Raw genomic sequence first — 16,409 nt, 5'->3', positions numbered from 1 at the left:
GTTATACTGATGAAAACTTACTTTTTGATTTATATATATATTTTATATATGCCTGTTTTAATAATACTGATCTTGTGATATTATTTTGTTTGTACCTGCTTAAGAATCACTCTAGTGTATTACTTTAAGAGCAGTGAGCTTACCATTAGACAATTTTGTCATTGCCCAATTATACACGACCTGTATGTACGAGATAGGTAACAACACCCTCCCCAACTTTCCGCACGCATACATATCCTGTCCTTTCTTCACATATTCCCTACCTATCTTCACGCACGCACACCTATCCTCTCTTCATACACGCCATCCCTATCTTCCCCCACCCACACTAATTCTTGCTTTCTTCACACACACCCTCCCAATCTTAACCCCATGCACATTCATCTAGAGGTTATCTTGAAATAATTTCGGGGCTGAGCGTCCCCACGGCCCGGTCCTCAACCAGGCCTCCTCCTTATTGTTACACACCACCAGGAAGCAGCCCGTAGCAGATGTCTAACTCCCATTTTCCTATTAACTGCTAGGTAACAGGAGCATTGGGGTGAAAAAAAACTCTGCCCACTTGTTTCCGCCACCACCGGGATCGAACCCAGAACCTCAGTACTACGAATCCGAAGCTCTGTCCACTCAGCTGTCAGGTCCCTCATGGGGCAAGGGGCTCATCACATTTACCCTCCCCTTCTTTCCCCATGCACATCTATCCTCTCTTTCTTCAATCACGCCCTCCCCATCTTACCCTATGCACACCCATCCTCTCTTTTATCTTATCTTGCCCTGCGCACACCCATACTGTTTTTACACACGCCCTCCTCATCTTTCCCCATGCACTCTTATCCTGTTTTTCTTTACACACACCCTCCCCATCTTCCCCCACTCACACTCATCCTGTCTTTACTCACAACATCCTCCCCATCTTCCCCCCCCCCCCTCCCCACACACTTATCCTGCCTTTTTTCACACACACACCTTCACCAACGCAAACGCATCCATTCTTTCTTCACACACACCCTCCCTATCTTCCCCCATGCACACTAATCATGTTTTCACACACACCCTCCGATCTTCCCCCACGCACCTATCCTGTCTATCTACAAATACTCTCTACCCATCTTTCCCCCATGCACAACTATCCTGTCTTTCTGCACACATACCCTCCCCATCTTCTCCCACGCACACCCATCCTCTCTTTCCTCTCGCACACCCTACCCATCTTTTCCCATTCACCCTCCTTATCTCCACATATATGCACCCTTCTTGAGGTTATCTTGAGATGATTTCGGGGCTTTTTTAGTGTCCCCGCGGCCCGGTCCTCGACCAGGCCTCTACCCCCAGGAAGCAGCCCGTGACAGCTGACTAACACCCAGGTACTTATTTTACTGCTAGGTAACTGGGGCATAGGGTGAAAGAAACTCGGCCCATTGTTTCTTGCCGGCGCCCGGGATCGAACCGGGACCACAGGATCACAAGTCCAGCGTGCTGTCCGCTCGGCCGACCGGCCCCCCTTTAAATATGCACAATAAGCATATTGTGCATATTTAAAGTTTTTTATTTAAAGTCATTTATTTATATTGTGCATATATTGTGAGACCCTCACAATATGCTTCAAACACACTCTCTCTTTCACCTCCAGTACACCTTCCCTGCCTCCCTACTTCACTGTACCCAATTTTCCTACATACTGTAATCAAAAGGTTGCACCCAGAATACAAATTTATTGTGTAAACATTAGTTTCCCATGTCAGACGCAAATATTTAAACAAATGCTGATGTATACAGACATAGGCGAGACCATTTCACAACCATATACATCGTTAAGGAATGCATAATGGCCGGTGCCCTTAAAGGGAGGCATGGGATCCGACCTCGAATTGTCAGTGTCATAAATATCACCTTTAATCTTGCAAAGTTTATTGAGGCTAAGAACCTTGGACAGAAAGGCATTGTTATTATATAGATAAAAACAAGGTGATGGTGCATAATATGAGTATCAGTAAGTAGGAGCGAGTTTGTATACATCAGTGATAAACAAATACTTATTCATGATTACGTGAAGTGTATTGTGAGAGACATAATAATTTCGGTGCTTGCTCACAATGAGTTTATGTGAGTGGTACTCTGAAAATATCAACATATAGTTACTTAAACTGTCAGAATTTCTCGCTAACTGGATGATCTAATTCTTCAAGTATTCTTCTGTTATATTTGAATATTATAATTTCTAATAAGACAAATTAAGTCAAACTCAAGAACATGCCACTAACATTGGAGACATAGGGAACGCCTAATAAACACTTAACAGTAAGACATGTTATAAATTGAATTCCTCATCAAGTCCCTCGATTCGTTGTAAAGACAAATTTATTGAGTAGGCATAAAAAGGTATCTACCATTTATAATGGATCCAGTGCAATGGATCAATTTTTATTATGAGTATAAGGGGGAAATGCAACTAGAATATTGAATGTGTATTAGTCCTCGACAATACCTGGATTATCGCCAACTGGCACCAATATCGTACTATTCCAAGAAAAAGGACAAGTCAAGGCATTAGCGTGGTGGATTTAATTAAGTATGAGCCAACATGATTGTGGAGTTGGGCTTCTATGGAGATTAACTGTTGGCTTTTGCCAAGGAAGCAACGTTAACTAATATATAAAATGTTCTGTGAGACTTTGTTTGGGATAAATAAGATGCTTGTGTGGTGAATAGAAGGCTTATTAGTTTGGATAAAATTTTATTTCAAAGAGCGCTAGATTGCATTACAGAGCTTTTGGAAACAAGACGGGCAACAGTATTTTTAACGTGTATGAGTATCATGCAATTCGTCACTGATCTCGTCCTCTATTAGTTTGATGCGATAATCGATAACTTTTCGGGTTTCACTCCTAGCAATTCTTACATTCTCCAGAATATATTATCACATGTATATTAGTTCTCGTGAAAATATAAGTGGGATATACCATTAGCTTACCATCCTCCTTAGGCCCAACTAGCACCTAAACTATTTTGATGTTTTGATAAAGAAGATATTGTGGGAAGCGAACTACCGAAGATAAAGTTAATAGTAGAAGAGTTGAAGTTAGTCATAAACCAGCTTAGATGGTGTTAATTGCAAGAGTTGATGTGAGAGGTGTTCCAAATGAGATGGTGATAAACATAAAAAAAATGATGTGAGCGGCGAACCAGCTGAGATGGTGTTAGAAGTAGGAGAGTTAATGTTATGTAAATAGCTGAAGAGCTACCAGTATGAGTACTGACTGACCGTGTGGTGTAGTGAACAACGCCCTCAGCCCACAAGCTCCTCAAGGGAGCAAATGGCCTACGTTTAATCTCAGGCAAAGAGGGAAGGCGTGGCATGCATAATTAACTATGTTTCCCCATTCACCTAGCAGTAGTTGGATACATGGTCGAAATGCTACTTTTGTATCATGATCCAAGGATAATTAATCGGGGTAAACCATAAGGTAACCATTGTAAATGACGTCTTTTTAACTTGCAAACAAAAATAATAAATCGCCTAATAATATATTTTTACGTAAAAAAAACTAATAATATATAATTAAGTTTTACCATTGCTTCATCGACTTTCAGATGCTTGTCACCATCGCTAGCAACCAGGGATTCCAAATGATCACTACAGTTGTTACCAACCCATTCGCCGAGAAAGTTCTTCTTCGTCTGGGTTGTAAGGTCCAAACCACATTTGACTTCCACACCCTGGAAGAAGGTCTGCTTGACGTGTCCCGCATGGATCAAAAGCAGTTCAAAATAATGACTAAATACCTATCACCAACAACACCAAAATCACAGTTATAACCAGGAAATAATGAAAGCTTGTTCTATGACTGTTATTTTGTTTTTTGTAATGCTTTCCTAGGACAGTCAAATTTTGTTTGAATGAATATTATGCAACTCTTAACACATGTTGAAACACACACAAACACATATACAATAAAGCACACATACTAGGTGTGCTTTATATTAATAAACATATTCAAGCAAGCAAACCCAGCAAATACAAAACGTTGTTGAAACCTTCACTAACGTTTCTACAGGGTCGTGGGAAAGAAAAGTTGCAAGTATGGGTAAACAGGCACATGAGCAACATTTAACCCAAGAATGGTAAAAGTATTTCTTTATGTAATTTGGCAAATTCTATTTTAACAATACTTTCTCCTTATATTAAAAAAAGTTTTTTTCATATTTAAATATGATCATTTTGAGACATAAAATAATATTAATTATAAATGTTGTGTCTGAATTGGATGAAAGGTGGGCAAAACATTTAGTTTCTAATTGTTTATTTATTTTGTAATATGATTTTGCTTAAAATTGTTTTTTAAAACTATTTGCTAACTTATATATTAAATAATAAAGTTTTCATATTTTTTTTTTAATTTATAATTTGTATTTATGTACTTCATTTAAAACATTAACATTAATTATAAATGTTGTTTCATAGGTGCATGAAGCAAATAAGCAGCATTTAATCTAACTTTTTATTGGAATAAAAAATTTAAGTGCATCAAAAAGATTCTTTATTATACCAGATTTTGCATTAAGAACAAATAGGTAAGTGTAACTAGATGAGTATAATTATATGAATGTAACTAGGGGAGTACAAGTAGGTGAGTATAACTAGGAGAGTACAACTAGGTGAGTACTTCAAGGCGAATAATGGTAGGTGAGTTCTGTTAGGGTGAGAAGAACTTGTTGAGTACAACTAGATGAGTATAGCTATGTTAGAACAAGTAGGTGAGTACTGCTAAGTAAAGTACAGGTAGCTGCTTAATCGAGCTCGATGACTACAACTAGATGAGCACAACTAGGTGAGTACAACTAGGTGAGTACAGCTAGGTGGTTACAGCAAGGTGAATACATGTAGGTGAGTTCTACTAGGATATTACAACCAGGTTAGTTTAGCTAGATTAATATAGATAGGTACTCACCTAGTTTTGCTTGCTATTTCTTAGATACTCCCTTATCTACTGGAGACCCCTACCAGTTACTCTTGCCTGTTTCACCAACTTAGCACCAGCCTCTTATGGGGTACTGTGTCAAAGGCTTTCCGACAGTCCAAGAAAATGAAGTCTGCCCAACATTCTCTTTTTTGCTTAATCTTTGTTACATAATCATAGAATTCTGGTAAACAAGTTAGGGAAGCTTTATGATTCATGAACTCATCTTGATGGTGTGTCACGAAGTCCCTTCTCTCTAGATGTGCTACTTAGTTTTTTCTCACGATCTTCTAGATCACCTTGCGTGATATACAATTTAAGGACACTAGCCTGCAGATCAGTGCCTCTTGACTGTCACTGTTTTTGTATATTTGGACTACATTAATCGTCTTCCATATTTTTGGTAAGTCTCTTGTCTCCAGAGACCGACTATACACACTTCTGCACACTCATTAAGTACCCAAGGTGAGATTCCGTCCGGATCAACAGCCTTTCTTACGTCCAAATCCAACAGATGCCCTTTAACCTTATCTTTGGTAATTTCGAACCCTTCCAAGGCCGCATGGTTTACTGCCAAAAACAAATCCTATCAGCTGTAAAAACATTGATGCAGTTATTTAAATAAAAAATATGATGAAATAAATATTACTAGTTTATTTTTATGCTATCTTTTTGTACTATACAGTACAGTATATCGAAAGAAGTGAAAAATTGAGACATAATACACAATTTAATGAATGATTCAAAAGAAATATGACTACTGTATTATATATCAAAATGAGATCTTCATGATCCATGGTTAACATGATTTAATAAGGGTAATATTGGTAACACAAACTATAATTTAAAATCTTTATTACTGATATTTTTGTATTAAGAAGCTTAGGTATACATAGCAATGTGCTGCTACCCTATTCTGTATGGAAGATTACACAGTGTAGATAAAAAAACTAGCTATAAGTTCATCTAATACTCCTATCTCACAAGATGGTTAGTCATACATGGAATCAGGGGAGAAAATACCTGCATTCAATACAAAAAACAAATCAACTCTGACTAAACAATACCTTCACGATTTTCACAAGAGGTAAGCACTGAATCATGGAAACATTATATTAGAACTACTCTTACTAGTTTCTACAAGACTCCTCTTAAACAATGTATTTTTTTTAACATGCTTAGGTATACACAGCAATGTGCTGCTTCTCTATTCTGTATGAAAGACCACACAGTGTAGATCAAAAACCAGTTACAAGCTCATCCAACATTCTCACCTAACAGGATGGCCAGTCATACATGGAATCAGGAGAGAACACAATACTTAAGGCTAATCTATTAGCCTCCACTGGCAAAATCTGGGTGCAGCACAAGAATATCTTCCAATATTCCTGAGTGTATGAAGTAATTACAGAGCTCAAAGTGCCTCTTATCATTTGGTATGAAGTCACTGATAACAGGGCAATCACAGATATAGTGTTGGAGAGTATGTCCTCTCAAGTAGGACTGAAAACAGATGTTTTTACCCAGATGGTTAAAACCCATGGAACCGCCTATCCGCTGAAGCCGTACCTGCCAAAATCCAGCTAGAAAATATCATTAAGCCAATTGGCGGGACTTAACAAGCCCCCGGCTTTTTGTCCTCGTCGAGACCACTAGATAGTTAGTGGCCCTTGGGTAAATTTTGGTAAATAAATACGTAAATAGATACCATCGCTTCTCAAGTCTTGGGAGCGACAAGGGGAGCAATACACTATCTCTTAGAATTACGTTGGTAAACAAAATATGTAACATATTTGTATACTAAAATGTCGGTGCTGACTTTACAAGTTGAAAAAACATTGTTTTACTTCTAAATATACTAATTTTATAAGAAAATTCGACATAAATATGTCGCAAGTGGTCACGGATAAGCATTGATATGGCAGCGTCGTGATTGGCTACAGGTGTAATATGAAAAATGTTACCTTCTCTCTAATTGGCCAAACTAAAAGCCTACCTAGTGACATATAGCAAGACCTAAGTCAACTACTTTGAAATCTTCGAAAGTTTACATCTCTGAATCGCCGATTGGCGCGTTCTAAGCCGGCACTTAGGAACCTTCGTAGCAAACATACTTACGAAGAAATACATGGAGCTTCGTGAATCTAGGTCCAGGCTACCAGGCCCCACAGATCAGGTGTGTGTCTGTGTATTCACCAAGTTGTGTTTGCGGGGGTTGAGCTTTGTATGTGTGTGTGTGTGTGTGTGTGTGTGTGTGTGTGTGTGTGTGTGTGTGTGTGGTGTGTGTGTGTGTGTGTGTGTGTGTGTGTGTGTGTGTGTGTGTGTGTGTGTGTGTGTGTGTGTGTGTGAGGGTGTGTGTGAAGGTGTGTGTGTAGGTGTGTGTACTCACCTAGTTGTACTCACCTAGTTGTGTCTGCAGGATCGAGCATTGACTCTTGGATCCCGCCTTTCGAGCATCGGTTGTTTACAGCAATGACTCCTGTCCTATTTCCCTATCATACCTGGTTTTAAAATTATGAATAGTATTTGCTTCCACAACCTGTTCCTGAAGTGCATTCCATTTCCCCACTACTCTCATGCTAAAAGAAAACTTCCTAACATCTCTGTGACTCATCTGAGTTTCAAGCTTCCATCCATGTCCTCTCGTTCTGTTACTATTCCGTGTGAACATTTCGTCTATGTCCACTCTGTCAATTCCTCTGAGTATCTTATACGTTCCTATCATGTCCCCCCTCTCCCTTCTTCTTTCTAGTGTCGTAAGGCACAGTTCCCTCAGGCGCTCTTCATACCCCATCCCTCGTAGCTCTGGGACGAGTCTCGTTGCAAACCTCTGAACCTTTTCCAGTTTCATTATATGCTAAGACTGGCCTTACGTAGGCAGTGTAAAGCGCCCTAAATGCCTCCTTACTTAGGTTTCTGAATGATGTTCTAACTTTTGCCAGTGTAGAGTACGCTGCTGTCGTTATCCTATTAATATGTGCCTCAGGAGATAGATTAGGTGTTACGTCCACCCCCAGGTCTCTTTCACGCGTCGTTACAGGTAGGCTGTTCCCCTTCATTGTGTACTGTCCCTTTGGTCTCCTATCTCCTAGTCCCATTTCCATAACTTTACATTTGCTCGTGTTGAATTCTAGTAGCCATTTCTCTGACCATCTCTGCAATCTGTTCAGGTCCTCTTGGAGGATCCTGCAATCCTCATCTGTCACAACTCTTCTCATCAACTTTGCATCATCCGCAAACATCGACATGTAGGACTCTACGCCTGTAAACATGTCGTTAACATATACAAGAAATAGAATTGGTCCCAGCACCGATCCTTGTGGTACTCCACTTGTTACTGTTCGCCAGTCCGACTTCTCGCCCCTTACCGTAACTCTTTGGCTCCTTCCTGTTAGGTAGTTCCTTATCCATTCTAGGACCTTTCCCCCCACCCCCGCCTGCCTCTCGAGCTTGAACAGCAGTCTCATGTGCGGTACTGTATCAAAGGCTTTTTGGCAGTCCAGAAATATGCAGTCTGCCCAACCATCTCTGTCCTGTCTTATCCTCGTTATTTTATCATAGAATTCCAGAAGGTTTGTTAGGCACGATTTCCCTGTCCAGAACCCATGTTGATGTTTGTTCACAAACCTAATGTTCTCCAGGTGTGCAACCAGTCGCAGCCTAATTATTCTTTCCAGTATTTTACAGGGGATGCTTGTCAGTGATACAGGTCTGTAGTTAAGTGCCTCCTCCCTATCTCCTTTCTTGAAGATCGGCACGACATTTGCCTTCTTCCAGCAACTGGGCAATTCTCCTGACATAAGTGACTCATTAAAGATCATTGCCAGAGGCACGCTGAGGGCCTGTGCTGCTTCTTTTAGTATCCACGGTGATACTTTGTCTGGTCCAACTGCTTTAGTTGCATCTAGAGTTGTCAACTGTTTCATTACCTCCTCTGCTGTCACCTCTATATCTGATAGTCTTTCATCTAGGGTAACCCCTTCCAACAATGGGAGCTGCTCAGGCTCGGTAGTGAACACTCCATGGAAACTGGCATTCAGTGCCTCGCAGATTTCCTTGTCACTTTCAGTATATGCCCCCTCTGTCTTCCTTAGTCTTGTCACTTGGTCGTTCACCGACATTTTTCTTCTTATATGACTGTGTAGTAACTTAGGTTGTTTTTTCGCTTTGATTGCAATATCGTTCTCATAGTCCCTTTCCGATGTTCGTCTTATGTCAATGTAATCGTTCCTAGCTCTGTTGTATCTGCTTCTGTTGTCCTCTGTTCTTTGTCTTCTGTACTTCCTCCACTCCCGTCTGCTGGCCATTTTTGCTTCCTGACACTGTCTATTAAACCATGGGTTATTATATTCCTTCTTATTTTTTCCCTTTACCGTTGGTATAAATCTCTCTTCGGCCTCCTGGCATTTCTGTATGACTAGGTCCATCATATCTTGGACTGTTTTTCCTCTAATTTCTTCCTCCCACTGCACTTCACCCAGATAGTCCCTTATCCTCATATAGTCCCCTTTCCTGTAGTCAGCTCTCCTTTCCCAGATCTCTTGTCCCATGGTCATAAGTTTGAATTCCATCATGTAGTCAAAGACTAGGACACAATGGTCACTGGCCCCTAGAGGTATTTCATGCTCTAAATTCTCGATATCTTCTACGTTCTGGGTGAAAATCAGGTCTAATAGGCTCGGTGCATCTCCTCCTCTTTCCCTTGTGTCTTCCTTCACATGTTGTGTCAGGAAATTCCTGTCTATAACATCTACTAATTTTGCTCCCCACGTTTCGTCCCCTCCATGGGGATTCCTTGATTCCCAATTTATCTCTCCATGATTTAGGTCCCCCATGATCAGCAGCTTCGCTCTCATTCTGTGGGCTAGTGTTGCTGCCTTCTGCAGTTCATTTATACATGCTTTGTTGTTGTCATCATACTCCTGCCTGGGTCTTCTACTGTTTGGTGGGGGATTGTAGATTACCAGGATCACAATCTTCCTCCCATCTACTGTCAGAGTTCCATGTATGAAGCTTGTGCACTCATTGGTAACTCGATTTCCCAGGTCTTCAAACTTCCATTTCCGCTTTATTAGGAGTGCTACTCCCCCTCCCTGTCTCTGTGTCCTCTCTTTTCGTATCACCTGGTACCCTTCAGGAAAGATTGCATCTGAGATCATGTCATTAATTTTAGTTTCCACAATTGCAACTATGTCAGGATCTGCTTCACTCACTCTTTCTTTTATCTCTTCTGCTTTATTAGATACCCCATCAGCATTGGTGTACCAAACCTTGAGATTCTTCATGGAAACTCTTGTACCAGAGTTCTCCCTTTCTCTGGGGGTCTGGGGGGATCTGGGGGATGTCTGGGGGGTGACTGGGGGCAGAGGGGATCTGGGGGATCTGGGGGGTGTCTGGGGGATGACTGGGGGCGGGAGGGTCCGGGGGATGTCCGGGGGGATCCGGGGGTGTCTGGGGGGGTCCGGGGGGTGTATGGGGGGTGAAAGAGTTCAGGAGGGGGGTGTTCAGAAAGAGTGCTTGGGGGGCTACTGGGGGCTGGGCTTCTAGGAAGGTAGGTAGGAGGGTCTGGGGTAGGGCCTGGGTAGGTAGGTCTGGAGTAGGAAGGGCATACTGGGTCTGAAGATTAGGGAGGGCATAGAGGGATTGGGAGATAGCGTAAGGTTGGGAGACAGATAGAGGTTGAGAGGTTGGGAGGGGGAAGGATAGAGGGGGTGGGGGGGACCTCCCACCTCCCTCGCAAGGGTGGGGGGTCACATGGAAGGAGAGGGGATGAGGAGGGGTGAGGGCTGGGTAGGCTTTGGGTGTTGAGGGGATGAGGTCTGGGTGGGTTCTTGGGGTTGAGGGGATGAGGTCTGGATGGGTTTTGGGGGTTGAGGGGATGAGAGCTGGGTGGGTTTTGGGGGTTGAATGGATGAGGGCTGGACGGGTTTTGGGGGCTGAGGTGATGAGGGGGTCCTTGGAATGTGGGATGAATTTGACTCCAGTGGGGTCAGAGGGGTCAAGGGATGTGCTGGGGAGATAAGCAGGGGCGGCTGATTTGGGGAAGGGGTGACCTGAGAAGCACGTGTGAGCTGGTTAGCATGGGGTGGTTTAGCACTGGGGTGTGTAGCTGCGCTCAAATGGGAAGAGTCGTACTGTTGTTTGCTTGCTCTGTGGGCAATCTGTTCCTCCTTCGTCATGAATTTGTCAATAAATACGTTGTAGTAATTTTCGCTACCTCTGAGTAGGTGTTTGTGATGCAGTATGTAATCCACTGCCTCTTCGTTAGTGAACTGTACCAGGACAGGTCGTTTCCTGTTACAGTTGTATGGTCCAATGCGTCGGTGGACTTGCACCTCATTCCCTGCCATCTGGGCTCTCATGTCTCTCAAGATCCCCTGTAGTTCCAAATCCTCAATCTCCATCCTTTCCTGCCTCGATGGTGCCTGCCTCGATGTGTGTGTGTGTGTGTGCGTGTGTGTGTGTGTGTGTGTGTGTGGGTGTGTGTGTGTGTGTGTGTGTGTGTGTGTGTGTGTGTACTCACCTAGTTGTACTCACCTAGTTGTGTTTGCGGGGGTTGAGCTCTGGCTCTTTGGTCCCGCCTCTCAACCGTCAATCAACAGGTGTACAGATTCCTGAGCCTATCGGGCTCTGTCATATCTACACTTGAAACTGTGTATGGAGTCAGCCTCCACCACATCACCCCCTAATGCATTCCATTTGTCAACCACTCTGACACTAAAAAAGTTCTTTCTAATATCTCTGTGGCTCATTTGGGCACTCAGTTTCCACCTGTGTCCCCTTGTGCGTGTTCCCCTTGTGTTAAATAGACTGTCTTTATCTACCCTATCAATCCCCTTCAGAATCTTGAATGTGGTGATCATGTCTCCCCTAACTCTTCTGTCTTCCAGCGAAGTGAGGTTTAATTCCCGTAGTCTCTCCTCGTAGCTCATACCTCTCAGCTCGGGTACTAGTCTGGTGGCAAACCTTTGAACCTTTTCCAGTTTAGTCTTATCCTTGACTAGATATGGACTCCATGCTGGGGCTGCATACTCCAGGATTGGCCTGACATATGTGGTATACAAAGTTCTGAATGATTCTTTACACAAGTTTCTGAATGCCGTTCGTATGTTGGCCAGCCTGGCATATGCCGCTGATGTTATCCGCTTGATATGTGCTGCAGGAGACAGGTCTGGCGTGATATCAACCCCCAAGTCTTTTTCCTTCTCTGACTCCTGAAGAATTTCCTCTCCCAGATGATACCTTGTATCTGGCCTCCTTCTCCCTACACCTATCTTCATTATCTTCATTACATTACATTTGGTTGGGTTAAACTCTAACAACCATTTGTTCGACCATTCCTTCAGCTTGTCTAGATCTTCTTGAAGCCTCAAACAGTCCTCTTCTGTTTTAATCCTTCTCATAATTTTAGCATCGTCCGCAAACATTGAGAGAAATGAATCGATACCCTCCGGGAGATCATTTACATATATCAGAAACAAGATAGGACCGAGTACAGAGCCCTGTGGGACTCCACTGGTGTCTTCACGCCAATCGGAGGTCTCACCCCTCACCGTAACTCTCTGCTTCCTATTGCTTAGATACTCCCTTATCCACTGGAGCACCTTACCAGCTACACCTGCCTGTCTCTCCAGCTTATGTACCAGCCTCTTATGCGGTACTGTGTCAAAGGCTTTCCGACAATCCAAGAAAATGCAGTCCGCCCAGCCCTCTCTTTCTTGCTTAATCTGTGTCACCTGATCGTAGAATTCTATCAAGCCTGTAAGGCAAGATTTACCCTCCCTGAATCCATGTTGGCGATTTGTCATGAAGTCCCTTCTCTCCAGATGTGTTACCAGGTTTTTTCTCACGATCTTCTCCATCACCTTGCATGGTATACAAGTCAAGGACACGGGCCTGTAGTTCAGTGCCTCTTGTCTGTCGCCCTTTTTGTATATTGGGACCACATTCGCCGTCTTCCATATTTCTGGTAGGTCTCCCGTCTCTAGTGACTTACTATACACTATGGAGAGTGGCAAGCAAAGTACCTCTGCACACTCTTTCAGTACCCATGGTGAGATCCCATCTGGACCAACAGCCTTTCTAACATCCAGATCCAGCAGGTGTCTCTTGACCTCCTCTCTCGTAATTTCGAACTCCTCCAAGGCCGCCTGGTTTACCTCCCTTTCTCCTAGCACAGTGACCTCACCCTGTTCTATTGTGAAGACCTCCTGGAACCTCTTGTTTAGTTCCTCACACACCTCTCTGTCGTTCCTGTATACCTGTCCTCGCCTGTTCTAAGTTTCAATACCTGTTCTTTCACTGTTGTTTTCGTTCTGATGTGACTGTGGAGTAGCTTTGGTTCGGTCTTGGCTTTGTTTGCTATATCATTTTCAAAATTTTTCTCTGCTTCTCTTCTCACCCTGACGTACTCATTCCTGGTTCTCTGGTATCTCTCTCTGCTTTCTGGTGTTCTGTTATTCCGGAAGTTCCTCCACGCCTTTTTGTTCAGTTTCTTCGCTTCCATACATGCCCTATTATACCATGGATTCTTCTGTTGCTTCTCGGATTTTTCCCTTTGGGCCGGGATGAACCTGTTTACTGCCTCTTGACACTTTTGGGTAACATAGTCCATCATACCCTGTACAGACTTGTCTCTGAGGTCTGTGTCCCAAGGTATTTCACTTAGGAAACTTCTCATCTGTTCATAATTCCCCTTTCGGTATGCCAGCCTTTTGATTCCTAGTTCTTTTTGGGGGAGATAAGTCCTAGCTCTACCAGGTACTCAAAGTTCAATACACTGTGGTCACTCATTCCCAAGGGCGCTTCCATCTTAACTTCCCTTATATCCCATTCATTTAGGGTAAATATCAAATCAAGCATTGCTGGTTCATCTTCTCCTCTCATTCTTGTTGGTTCTTTGGTGTGCTGGCTTAGAAAGTTTCTTGTTGCCACGTCCAGCAGCTTAGCTCTCCATGTTTCTGGTCCTCCATGCGGGTCTCTGTTCTTCCAATCTATCTTCCCATGGTTGAAGTCTCCCATAATTAGTAGTCCATATCCATTCCTGCTAGCAACAGAAGCTGCTCTTTCTATTATGTTAATGGTGGCCATGTTGTTTCTATCATATTCCTGTCTAGGTCTTCTGTCATTTGGTGGTGGATTATATATGACTGCGACTATAATTTTTTTCCCTCCATTTGTTACAGTACCTGCTATGTAGTCACTGAAACCTTCACAGCCCTGAATATCCATCTCCTCAAAATCCCAGCCTTTTCTTACCAGCAGAGCTACACCACCCCCACCTCTTCCTTCCCTCTCTTTCCTCATAACATAATAGTCCTGTGGGAACACTGCATTTGTTATCGTTTTCGTGATCTTTGTTTCTTTGAGGGCTATTATGTCTGGGTTTTCCTCTAGTACCAGTTCTCCAAGCTCATTTGCTTTATTTGTAATTCCATCTATGTTAGTGTACATCGCTTTGAGGCTCACTTTCTTCTGTCCCTTCTCAAATCGCCTCCTTGGTGAGTGTTCTGCTGGTGGGGGAGGCTGTTCCATGGGTGTGAGGACCTGTGAGGTGGATAACAGGGTCTCAGAGGATACTGGGATGAGGGGCGGGGGATCCAGTGAAGGGGGAGGGACAGGGAGGGTATGGGGTGAAAGGGGAGGGAGGACGGGAAGGAAAGGGGGGGAGGGAGGACTCGGGTGGAGGGGAGGGGTAGAAGGGTGGTGTGTGTGTGTGTGTGTGTGTGTGTGTGTGTGTGTGTGTGTGTGTGTGTGTGTGTGTGTGTGTGTGTGTGTGTGTGTGTACTCACCTAGTTGTACTCACCTAGTTTTGTTTGCAGGGGTTGAGCTCTGGCTCTTTGGTCCCGCCTCTCAACCGTCAATCAACAGGTGTACAGGTTCCTGAGCCTGTTGGGCTCTATCATATCTACACTTGAAACTGTGTATGGAGTCAGCCTCCACCACATCTCTTCCTCTTGCATTCCATTTGTCAACCACTCTGACACTAAAAAAGTTCTTTCTAATATCTCTGTGGCTCATTTGGGCACTCAGTTTCCACCTGTGTCCCCTAGTGCGTGTGCCCCTTGTGTTAAATAGCCTGTCTTTATCTACCCTATAAATTCCCTTGAGAATCTTGAAAGTGGTGATCATGTCCCCCCTAACTTTTCTGTCTTCCAGCGAAGTGAGGTTTAATTCCCGTAGTCTCTCCTCGTAGATCAAACCTCTGAGACCGGGTACTAGTCTGGTGGCAAACCTTTGAACCTTTTCCAGTTTAGTCTTATCCTTGACTAGATATGGACTCCATGCTGGGTCTGCATACTCCAGGATTGGCCTGACATATGTGGTATACAAAGTTCTGAATGATTCTTTACACAAGTTTCTGAATGCCGTTCGCATGTTGGCCAGCCTGGCATATGCCACTGATGTTATCCTTTTGATATGGGCTGCAGGAGATATGTCTGTCGTGATATAAACTCCCAAGTCTTTTTCTTTCTCTAACTCCTGAAGAATTTCCTCTCCCAGATGATACCTTGTATTTGGCCTCCTGCTCCCTACACCTATCTCCATTACATTACATTTGGTTGGGTTAAACTCTAACAATCATTTGTTCGACCATTCCTTCAGTTTGTCTAGGTCTTCTTGAAGCCTCAAACAGTCCTCGTCTGACTTAATCCTTCTCATAATTTTGGCATCGTCCGCAAACATTGAGATAAATGAATCCATACCCTCCGGGAGATCATTTACATATATCAGAAACAAGATAGGACCGAGTACAGAGCCCTGTAGGACTCCACTGGTGACTTCTCGCGAATTGGAGGTCTCACCCCTCACCGTAACTCTCTGCTTCCTATTGCTTAAGTACTCCTTTATCCACTTGAGCACCTTACCAGCTACACCTGCTTGTCTCTCCAGCTTATGTATCAGCTTCTTATGCGGTACTGTGTCAAAGGCTTTCCGACAATCCAAGAAAATGCAGTCTGCCCAGCCCTCTCTTTCTTGCTTAATCTTTGTCACCTGGTCGTAGAATTCTATTAAGGCAGTCAGGCAAGATTTACCCTCCCTGAACCCATGTTGGCGATTTGTCACGTAGTCCTTCTCTTTAGATGTGCTACCAGTTTTTTTTCTCACGATCTTCTCCATCACCTTGCATGGTATACAAGTCAAGGACAATAGCCTGTAGCTAAGTGCCTCTTGCCTTTCACCCATTTTGTATATTGGGACCACATTCGCTGTCTTCCATATTTCTGGTAGGTCTCCCGTCTCCAGTGACCTACTATATACTATGGAGAGTGGCAAGCAAAGTGCCTCTGCACACTCTTTCAGTACCCATGGCGAGATCCCGTCTGGACCAACAGCCTTTCTAACATCCAGATCCAGCAGGTGTCTCTTGACCTCCTCTCTCGTAATTTCGAACTCTTCCAAGGCCGCCTGGTTTACTTCCCTTTCTCCTAGCACAGTGACCTCACCTTG

General features: G+C 43.4%; 1 protein-coding gene across 5 annotated transcripts in view; it reads left to right on the top strand.

Annotated features, from left to right (window-relative positions):
• The window catches only part of LOC138349595 (uncharacterized), a 348,497-nt gene extending 343,972 nt beyond the window's left edge, over nucleotides 1-4,525 (top strand). For all 5 annotated transcript variants that reach the window (XR_011228717.1, XM_069325240.1, XM_069325241.1 and 2 more), the window contains one exon: nucleotides 3,592-4,525. Coding sequence is in view for 4 of the 5 variants with exons in the window: in XM_069325240.1 (XP_069181341.1) it covers nucleotides 3,592-3,816 (225 nt within the window). In the remaining variant the exon portion in view is untranslated. The remainder of the gene's footprint in view (nucleotides 1-3,591) is intronic.
• Nucleotides 4,526-16,409: the final 11,884 nt, after the last annotated feature.

The sequence above is a fragment of the Procambarus clarkii genome, chromosome 16 (assembly GCF_040958095.1).
Source record: "Procambarus clarkii isolate CNS0578487 chromosome 16, FALCON_Pclarkii_2.0, whole genome shotgun sequence".
Taxonomy (NCBI): Eukaryota; Metazoa; Arthropoda; class Malacostraca; order Decapoda; family Cambaridae; genus Procambarus; species Procambarus clarkii.
This window is presented reverse-complemented; position numbering and strand designations above follow the sequence as displayed.